The following is a 9,507-nucleotide window of genomic DNA, read 5'->3' as shown; positions in this document are numbered from 1 at the left end:
ATCGTCCTTGCAGGAAGCCTGATACCGCGTCGATGAGGCTGGCGTCGCGGAGCGTGACGGCCAGCGTCTTGGCTGACACAACTCCGCGTCAAGTGACGGCCGATCTAACGTTTCACCCCTGCCTGACCCGGAGACGGCGCCACCCATTTGACTCGATCACCTGCTTTCCGCCTTGAATACTCAAATCCATCTATTGCCACCGCCTTTAACCGTAGGCGAGCTTCCTCATCTAGCTGTATGACGTCTCTTGGACTCTTGGCCTGACAGTCATGCTGCCAGCTTCCACAAACATTATCATGTTGCATTCCCGACGCCGTGGTTGTCGCGAGTAGGCGACTGGATATTAGGTTGAATATGGGCTGGAGTGCCATGGTACCAAAAGGTACGCGTTTGTGCGTCGTACACCAAGCCTTTATATCAAATGCCCCTTTGTGGGTAGGGCTGTCGGGCTCTGGTGTTCTCCTGTGCTGAAATGCTGACGAGATGACCATCATGGCACGGAGTAAGGTCAAGTGTCGTTCTGGCGTACAAGTTATGGCCTCCTGCTTACTTTTGTCAGCTGCCAGTTTTATTGTGATATTAGCCAGGAAATAGGGTTTATGTTGGCCGTTCTCGCGCTTGCTGTCGCAGCTGACGCGTTGAAGAAAGGGCTTGCTAAGAGTACGCGCGGTTTTGGAGATCAGGAGGGAAGGTTGGTCCAAGTTGGTTGCGGGATCGCAGAACAAGGAAAAGGATGTGCGAGTGTAAGCCGGCCAACTAGTCGAGGGACTCTTGTAGGCGAGGTCCAGTGAATAACGTTCGTCACCGTAAAGCGAGATTCACCATGAAGCGAGATGGTGATACCTGTACGGAGTAGAAAAAGAGACCCAGTTAGGCGTGTAGAGTCTGTGTCTGCTTTAAGACCTTTTCACCCATATCCAGGACATGGGCTAGGAGCTGGGCAAGGAGTACTCCGTAGGGACTGCTTGTATCATCCTCTGTCTCACTAGACGGTGGATCTCGGTTCGCGGTGACGGACGTTAAACATGCATGATTGAGCGATGGAGATTGAAACAGATAATCGTTTATGCCTGATACTGCTGACCGTCGTCTGGTTCGGAGTGACAAAATGCGGGGAAGGAAATCGTACAGTGACTTCCAACCAGTGCCACACAAATTGCTTTTTCTTCATTATTTTCAAAGAGTGATAGAGTAGATTGTCTTGCCATTTTAGAATCGACATCGTTAAAGGCCTCCCGAGCAATGAGACTGACGATGTGTTTACGTCAATACAAATAGGTATGTACAGAAGCTGCAACGCCCATTTAACTGCCCAAGTTTAAAGATGGTTTCAACGGAACATATCATGAACAACTTTACGCCAAATAGATAGGCTTTTTGAAAGATTTACTGGTTTCCTTCAGGAAGTCCCACGCGCTTTTGTTGACTCTAGCCAAAGCGACGCGCTCCGCGATGTCATTTCCAGTGAATTTGACCACCAGGCAAGAGACGAATTCCGGATCACAGTCTGATTCGGACGCGTTGCTGTTGGTGGATCCCGGGAAAAAACTTCCATGGTAATTCCATAATAAAATGGCAACAAAATGAAGCTTGTAGAAGTCAACTTCTTGTTTCCGACTGGGTTCGCAGTACATCATTCCGTGCTTTGTAAGTTTGTATTCTTTGAGTCGAAGCGATGTATCGTAGCCGAACGACTCATACCAGTGGAAATATCGTGCTGATGAAACTTCAGCATGGAATTGTAATAGGCCGTATTCCCACGACTTCGCAAGGCTTGGGGGATACATTTCACCGTTCCTTGGAAAGGGCCTGTGTCTTCGTGGTTCTTCCGTGCTCGCTAGTTGGAAATCATTGACAAGATTTGTCAACTTATAACAAATTATTGACGCTTTAAGACCAATCTCTCCAGGCCAGTCGATCGGAGACTGCCACCCAATCCACGACCAGCTTGGAAGTTGAAGACGTGCATTTAGACGCTGGCTCGGATCAATGAGCTGCCGCCTAGAAGCTCCGGGTTGCGGACACCACAGCAGAGCCAAACTCAGCTCAGCTCCAGGGAGCCCAAAAGCAAATCCCCAATCCATACGGGCAGAGAGAAATGACAAAAGACCCGCAAAAGCATTCAGAAGGTCTGATTCATACGTTAACTGGCGCGTCGTATACACGCGAACAAGATTGGCGTAAGTATAAACCCCTGCCCCGAGCAATTGTGTCTCCGTGTTCGTAGCCAGTTCGTCATGACTTGCTTGTTCAAGACGGCGAAGCGGCCTAACAGGCATATGCTTTTGATAACCATACGGACCTTTAGGCACTTCTGACACCGCTTGCTCCCGGCATTCACACATGACATGGGTTTCTGTGAATATGACGCACCTCCGAGACAGATGCATCTCTTGAAATGTCCAGCCACGTCTTTGGTATACGGTGTCATTGAGTACGATCTCGCGGTGGGGTGATGTTACTATAGAAAAGGTCTCTCCGTCAATAAAGCTGAGTAGTGGTGGTCTTATCGTGCGGCGTATCCCTGGCAAAGAGTCATCACTGTGCCTAACTGAGGCCGCGACGATTGTGAAAACGGATACTGCGAAGACGACGTCCATCCGATGGATATAATAGTGTTTGTGCTCATTGTCATCTTGAACGATACTGAGCCGATCGACCCATAGATAGCGTTCACCCACCGCCCGAACGAATTCCATTGCATCCTTGATGACGGTAGGTATTTTGGCAGACTCGCCTAAAGCGTTAGTTTGCTTCAGCTCTTCGAATGACGCTCTTGTTGTTTGGAGCATGGACGAGTCGTCGTAAGAATGTGAACCCCAGACGTAGCTCAAGGCCACATACCGAAAGGAAGAATCGGCGTTTATGATTTTCCTCTCAAAAACGTCGATTAGAAGAAGTTTAAGATCTTGTGCGTTTTTAGTGGCCAATTTGCCGCAAGTGGTGTGGGTTTTTTCACACTTCGATAACCATCGTTTGATACTTCTTGCATCAACAACTGACCCATCATCCATGATGTTCAAATCGCCAGTTTTGACATACTTGGGATAGTGTTGAGCTGGGAGCACACCAGTGACTGCACCCATGCACGCAGAGGAGACACTGACATAATGTCCGCTACGAGGCAACAGAAACAGACAGGATGGCTTGCTGAACCTCGAGAAGAACTCAGATAGGTATCGGCAGAAAGGGCAATTCTCACTTGAGGGAAGACAAGGTATATCTCTCTGGTGGACAACAGGGTTGGGAAAACCATCCGGGAACACGATTGTAGCTGCGTCAACATCCAACTCTTTCATCGACCTGGTTTCCTGGGGTAGAGAGTGCAGAAATTGGCATGCTGTGCAAAGCCAGCTAGATTCCGTGTGGTAGGTCCCCGATGGCATGGCGGATGAACCAAGGCACAATGAAGTCGGAGGATCAAGGACGCGGGGTACAAGACCATCAGCCAAGCAGACCCGTGTATTCCACTCCTGGTCATTGATGTTTCACGGGTCGCTGCCCGTGGACCAGAAGAGCGGCACAGCGGCAGGGTGATGGAAAAGAGGTGAAGAGGAAGCTGCGGCAGAACATCGGATCAATGTGGTCATAGCTTCCGCCGCTCCAAGGCCCGTTGACATCAACACCAACTCCAAGACCAAACCCACATCTACACTTTTCCACCAGCCCACCATGTCCGGAGGCTGGAACACAATCGAATCCGACGCGGTTTGTGCGCCACCTGTCCGCTGCCTTCCGCGTGCGCCGCCGCTAACCCTCGCGCCTCCAGGGCGTCTTCACGTACCTGCTGCAGAACCTCGGCACCAAGGACGTGCAGTTTGAGGAGCTGGTGTCGCTAGACGCCGACTCGCTGCGGCAGCTGAGGTGCGTTTCTCTCTGAGAAAGCAAAGTCCAGCTCGCGAGTACAGCCGCTGACTGCCCGCCTTCCCACAGCCCCGTCCACGGCGTTATCTTCCTGTTCAAGTATCCCACCGACGACAAGTCGGCCGCCGCGCAACGGGACGGCACCCTCGACCACGATGCCGCCGAGAACATGTTCTTCGCGGCGCAGACGATCCAGAACGCGTGCGGCACGCAGGCGCTGCTGTCGGTGCTGCTGAACAAGGACGGCGAGATCGACATTGGGCCGCAGCTGCGCGACTTTAAGGAATTTACGACGGCATTTCCGGCGGATGTAAGTTCTTTTTTCCTGGTTGTTATTTAAACATCTGGTGTGATACTGACCTCGTGTAGCTCCGCGGCGAAGCCCTCTCCAACTCGGACCTCATCCGCGAGACGCACAACTCGTTTGCGCGGTCGTCGCCATTTGTCGACGAGACGCAGCGGACGGCGACGGGCGACGACGACGTGTACCACTTCATTGCGTACACGCCCATCAACGGAAAACTCTACGAGCTGGACGGGCTGCAGCCGGCGCCCATCTCGCACGGGACGTGCACGGCGGCCGAGTTCCCCGAAAAGGTCATCCCGGTGCTGCAGCGGCGGATTGCGCGCTACCCGGCCACGGAGATCCGCTTCAACCTGCTGGCCATGGTGCGCGACCTGCGGGTGCGGGCGCGCGAGATTGGCGACGCTGAGGCGGAGCTGCGCGAGGAGCAGAAGCGCGCCGCGTGGCGCTGGGAGAATGCGCTGCGGCGGCACAACTTTGTGGGCTTTGTCGGGGAGCTGATGAAGGGGGTTGTGGCGCAGAAGCTGCGGGATGGGTCGTATGAGCGGTGGGTGGAGGAGGCCAAGGGCAAGACGCGGGCGCGGGTCGAGGAGCGCGCCAAGAGGGGCATTGCGGCTGATGAGACGGATGTTTAATATGGAGTACATGCTGTATGCGCTGAGGGGGCGCTAGAACAGCGGATACGGCTTATTGGCCTGTGGACAGAACACAGTCCGCGTTCTCAACGGGGTTTAATGGCATGACTGTGATCTTCAAGCCAAACGAGAGCATAGCAGTCGGAATGCACTCATGGGCTCCAACGCTCCAACCCTTAGCCTAAATCAGAGACGAATGCAGTAATGTGGCGGGTGTATATGTAGTACGCCGCACGCTCAACAGCCCAGCAGCCCCCTTGGCGCGGACCTCCGAATACAGCAACAAACCGCACCTCTACTAGGTACTGTACATAGAGCAGGTGAGTACCCACACACCTACGTTGTAGGTAGGTGGAATCATGCAGGCGGTCTCATCTCTCGTCTCCATACGTCGCAGTAGAAAATGACGCACACCAGACACTCGGCCAGAAGCGCCTCAGACGGCGCACGGGCCCGTCGCGGCGGGAATGACGCAGCGGAGGAGATTAAGCCAGCGCTAGCCACGCACGGGCTGGCGGGCGCGTGGCGCTGGGGGGAGAGGGAGGGAGAGACCAGCCAGTCAGCCAGACGGCCAGTTAGGCAGTCTCGGGTGCGGAGGAATTGTGCGGTTGTTTGACGGATGGTGATGGTGTGGTGGTGGTGAGAGCATCGACGCCCTCCCTCCCTGCGGAGATCCGTCCGAAGGAGGCCGAGCGGGAGCTAGCTAGCCAAACGGCCGGCGCGGGGGGAAGGAGGAAGCAGGAATTCAGGCGCGAAGTCTGCCGGCCGGTCCCACTCGCATATGCAGAAAGCACAAAAAGCGGTGGCTGGGCTGCAGCAGAAAAAAACAAACACCGCGACGGAAGCGCCCACGCCGGCGAACAGGAACGGGGACAGGGTCTCGTCGCAGAGCGTCAGGACAACGGCGACGGCAGCGTTCCTGGTTTGCGGGTTAACCTTACCTAGGTGGTCGTTGCTGTGCCAATCGCGGGCTTGTCTTCGTTGGCGTGCGGCGATTGGGCGCCCGAGCTCCTCACCGATAGTGTATACCCCAGCCATCCAGCCATCCGGTTGTAGGTATCTTGTCGCGTTGCGCGCCTGCTAGCTGAACTGCTTGACTAACGACCCGTCTGGTGCAGTTGCGCTGCTGCTGCTTCTTCGACTTCTTCTTCTTCTTCTTCTTCTCTTCGTTGGGTTTGGCGGACCTGTACATCTGGTTTACTCTTCTCCGCTTGCATACCTACCTACCTATAATTATATCCACCTACCTATCCTATCCACCATCACCATTGCCATACCACCGTCATGGCGTCCTCGCTCCTCTCCACCGACGCCAAAAAGCCCGCCTTCGCCATCTACGAAGACCCCGTCTCGGACAGCGACATGTCGTCGCTGCACCACGAGCACGACCACGACCACGACATCGACATCGACATTGACAACTACATGGACCTGGCGCCGCACCGCAGCAGCATCATCATCGCCTCGCCGCCCTCGCCCTCCAGGTTCTCCGGCGACACGGGCACCTACAGCAGCGCGCGCTCGCCCCGCCAACGCCGCCGCAGACTCTCGACCCACACGCTACACTCGTCCGTGTCTGACCTCCCTCCCTCGGACTTCCAATTCCGCTCCGGCTCCGCCGCCGTTTCCCGCTCCCATAGCCCGTACGCCCCAGCCCCCAAGCAGTCCCGCTCATCCAAAAGCGGCGGCTACCGCCCCGGCCTCTTCACCTTCGACAGCTTCGCCTCGTCCTCGAAGCACGGGGGAATTAGCGGGCAGGGCTCGGTGCGGTCCGCACGGGACGAGCTGGACGTGCCTCCAGAAACTACCTCGACGCAGCGCCCCACGACGCGCAACAGCACGCCCAGCCGCGGCAAAGAGAACTATCCCCTCGTGCTGCTGCACGCAACGCTGCTGCCGGCGTCCCCGCCTTTTCCTCTGCACGTCATGCAGCGCGTCCTGCCCGAGCACGTGCTGCGCAACTGGCGGGTGCTGGAGGCCCGGCTGGCGGATCCCCAGCTTATGGCCCGCGGGCTGCTGATTGCCCATCCGAGGGATGAGTATGAGTTGCTGGAGGAGCGGCTGTTGGAAGCGCTGGATCTGCGCGCGCCGAGGATTCTGAAGTGCGGGCATTTTAGGTGTGAGGACAGCGATGATGACGACGAGGAAGACGGCTACAGCTACGAAAATGACAACGACGCGCTGGACCCGTCGGCCTGCGCGCACCAGCGCCAGCACCAGCACCCCCGCCGCGCGCACTCCCGCCAAGACAGCGCGGTATCGACCTCACCCCTCTGCACCGACGACTCCCCGTCCAACGCCGCCCACGGCGACGACTCCGAAGGCCCCCCCTGCTCGCACTGCCACCTCCCAGTCAAGCACGCCAACCAAGGCGCGGGCAGCGGGCCCCACCACCGCTGGGACATCCGCGTCTTTGCGGCGAACGGGCTGATGCGCGCGGGGGCGTGGGCGGCCGCTTGGTCCGAGATGGAGCGTGTGGATGTGGAGGTCGTGCCGTGGATTTCTGAGGAGCTGAGGAGCGCGATGGAGAAAGCTGTGCGTGGGGAGGAGGAGCAGGAGAGGGCGCGGAACGCGGCACGGGAAGACGCGCAGCGGGCGCAAGAGCTTGAGGACGCAAAGGAGGCAGCGCGAGCTGAAGCCTCAGCGCAGGCTCAGGCGCAGGCCCAAGCCGCCGCAGACGAAGCAGCGCAGCAAGCCTCGCAGGCGCTCCAAGAAGCGCACGCAGCCCACGAAGAAGCGCTCGCGCAAGCCGCGCACGGGCGCGCCACGGCCGTCGAGCACGCCCGCCTCGACGCGGCCAAGGCCCTCGCGGCCGCGCGACAGGCCCACGGTGCCGCCCTGTCCACTGCCCACGCCGAGGCGTCTGCGGCCTTGCACCGCGCGGCACAGGACTATGCGGCATTGCACGCGCAGGCCGAGGTGCAGAAGCAAGACCTCCGGCATGCGGTGGACGAGGCGGAACGCAGAGTCTACGACGCGGAATGCCGTGTCTGTGAGGCTGAACACAGGGCTGACGAAGACCGCGACACGCTCCTGCGCATGGCGGCCGAGGAGCGGGAAGAACTGACCCGCTTAGCAGCCGAGCAGGCCGCGGCCGCAGAGCACGAGAAGCTGGCGCTCATCGGGTCGGCGGCCGTTGCGGCCGTCGCGGCACGCAAGCACGCGGCTGACGAGCTGGCTGCCGAGCGCAAACGACATGCGGGGGAGGTGAGGGCCGCGGAGGCACGGCAAAGACGCCTGCAGAGGGAGCGGGAGCGGGAGAGGCAGACGCGCAGGTGGCTGCGCGGCGTGGCCACCGATGCCGCGACTGTGCTAGTCCTGCTGCTGAGCGTGGTCGTGGTGTTTTTGGCGTCCCGGCCGGGGCTGTGGGCGAGGCCTACGCATGCGAGTGTCGACGTCGATGTCGTCGCGCCGGCGCCGGCGTTGCGCATCTCGATCTCGCCGTCGGAGCTGGGCGGGTTTGCCACTGCTCGTGCTTCTGTGGCGCCGCCGGCGTTTGAGACGCAAGAGGCGCTGGCGCTGGTGCCGTCGACTACGGCTGTGCTTGCGACTGCGTCGCCTTTGTCTTCGGTGCAAGTCGTTTTCTCCTCCTCCGCCACCACCGCCACTGCCGCACCACCGCTCGCGACGCCCTCATCCTCGCCCTCGGGGCAGCAACACCAACAAGAACAACAACACGAAGACCAAGCAACCAGCTCGACCGACCAAACATCCGCCTTCGCCTTCACATTCACCTACCCCACCACCCCCGCCTCGGCCGCCGCACCCAACACCGTCATGGACATAGACACAGACACGCCCATGGAGGTCGATGTCGATGTCGACGCGCCCGCCCACCCCGCAGTAATACCCGACACGCACCCCTCGCCGCACGAGCCGCTCGCGCCGGCGCCAGCGGCGGTGCTCCTGGCCGCGGCGCCTATGGAGGTGCTGCTGCCTGTGTGCGTGGCTGAGGGAGAGGGAGAGGGAGAGGGGACGCAGACTTGCCCGCGCACGCGCGCGGCGTCGGTGGCGGCGTCGGGAGTAAAGGATGATGCGCGTGTCGCGGACCATGAGGCTGCGGCTATTGTTAGGGTGGGGGCAGTGCTGGCTGCTGATGTCGTGGAAGAGAGTGCTGCTGCCGAGGAAGTGCAAGCGGCTGCGCCTGCGGAGCTGGTCGTGCTGAGTGAGAGGGTGAGGGAGAGGGAGACGTGTCCTGCCCCTGCCCCTGCTGATTTGGTGGAAGCTGTGGTTGGTGAGGAGAAGGTTGTGCAGGAGGGTCAAGAGGTGTAGATGCCTCGTCTCACTCATGTGTTCTAGTTTTCTCTTTCTCACTTTTCGGTTTTGGTTTTATCATTTTGTACCTCCTTGGCTTTTGGCGTTCGGCTCAGCGGCATGGATGGCTTGGTTTGGCATGGCATGGCATGGCATGGCGACGTGTTTGGTATGGATGGGTGGGTGGGTTGGTTTGGGATGGGACTGTATGGTATGGCATGGGATGGGACTGTATGGTATGGATGGCGGGGTGTATATGGATAAGGGTGAGGGTGTAATGGTATTGGCGGCAGGAGGCAGCTTGTATAGGTATTATTTGAGTTGTTACCTAGCTTGAGATTTGTGGATTTGGATGTCCATATATGTGGATTTATTTGAGCCCATGAGTGAGTGCATTTCAACTGCTATGCTCTCATGTGGCTTGAAGGTCACAGGCATGCATCTCGCTAG

General features: G+C 58.3%; 3 protein-coding genes across 3 annotated transcripts; 2 read left to right on the top strand and 1 right to left on the bottom strand.

Annotated features, from left to right (window-relative positions):
- Window positions 1-1,928: 1,928 nt before the first annotated feature.
- K452DRAFT_269073 (uncharacterized protein) lies at window positions 1,929-3,014 on the bottom strand (the record flags this gene model as incomplete). Its single annotated transcript, XM_033538926.1, has 2 exons — window positions 1,929-2,194; window positions 2,243-3,014. Coding segments are annotated over 2 exons (1,038 nt in total), but the record flags the coding sequence as incomplete, so codon positions are not given.
- A 618-nt stretch (window positions 3,015-3,632) lies between these two features.
- K452DRAFT_350487 (uncharacterized protein) lies at window positions 3,633-5,006 on the top strand. Its single transcript, XM_033545661.1, has 4 exons — window positions 3,633-3,708; window positions 3,770-3,864; window positions 3,934-4,174; window positions 4,234-5,006. The coding sequence occupies exons 1-4, from the start codon at window positions 3,673-3,675 to the stop codon at window positions 4,801-4,803; spliced, it is 942 nt and encodes a 313-aa protein (XP_033399213.1). The 5' UTR covers window positions 3,633-3,672; the 3' UTR covers window positions 4,804-5,006.
- Window positions 5,007-5,642: 636 nt separating this feature from the next.
- K452DRAFT_317628 (uncharacterized protein) lies at window positions 5,643-9,438 on the top strand. The gene is made up of 2 exons (XM_033544085.1): window positions 5,643-5,855; window positions 5,922-9,438. Exon 2 carries the CDS (start codon window positions 6,088-6,090, stop codon window positions 9,073-9,075), a length of 2,988 nt encoding a protein of 995 aa, XP_033399212.1. The 5' UTR covers window positions 5,643-5,855; window positions 5,922-6,087; the 3' UTR covers window positions 9,076-9,438.
- Window positions 9,439-9,507: the final 69 nt, after the last annotated feature.

This window comes from Aplosporella prunicola, assembly GCF_010093885.1.
Source record: "Aplosporella prunicola CBS 121167 unplaced genomic scaffold K452scaffold_9, whole genome shotgun sequence".
Taxonomy (NCBI): Eukaryota; Fungi; Ascomycota; class Dothideomycetes; order Botryosphaeriales; family Aplosporellaceae; genus Aplosporella; species Aplosporella prunicola.
The sequence above is the reverse complement of the archived record's forward strand: the minus strand, read 5'-3'. Positions and strand labels throughout refer to the sequence as shown.

Coding starts and splice junctions, on each gene's coding strand:
- K452DRAFT_350487 (XM_033545661.1), top strand. CDS start 3,673: ATGTCCGGAGGCTGGAACACAATCGAATCCGACGCG. Junction 3,865..3,933: donor GACTCGCTGCGGCAGCTGAG/GTGCGTTTCTCT, acceptor GCCTTCCCACAG/CCCCGTCCACGGCGTTATCT. Junction 4,175..4,233: donor CGACGGCATTTCCGGCGGAT/GTAAGTTCTTTT, acceptor GACCTCGTGTAG/CTCCGCGGCGAAGCCCTCTC.
- K452DRAFT_317628 (XM_033544085.1), top strand. CDS start 6,088: ATGGCGTCCTCGCTCCTCTCCACCGACGCCAAAAAGCCCGCCTTCGCC.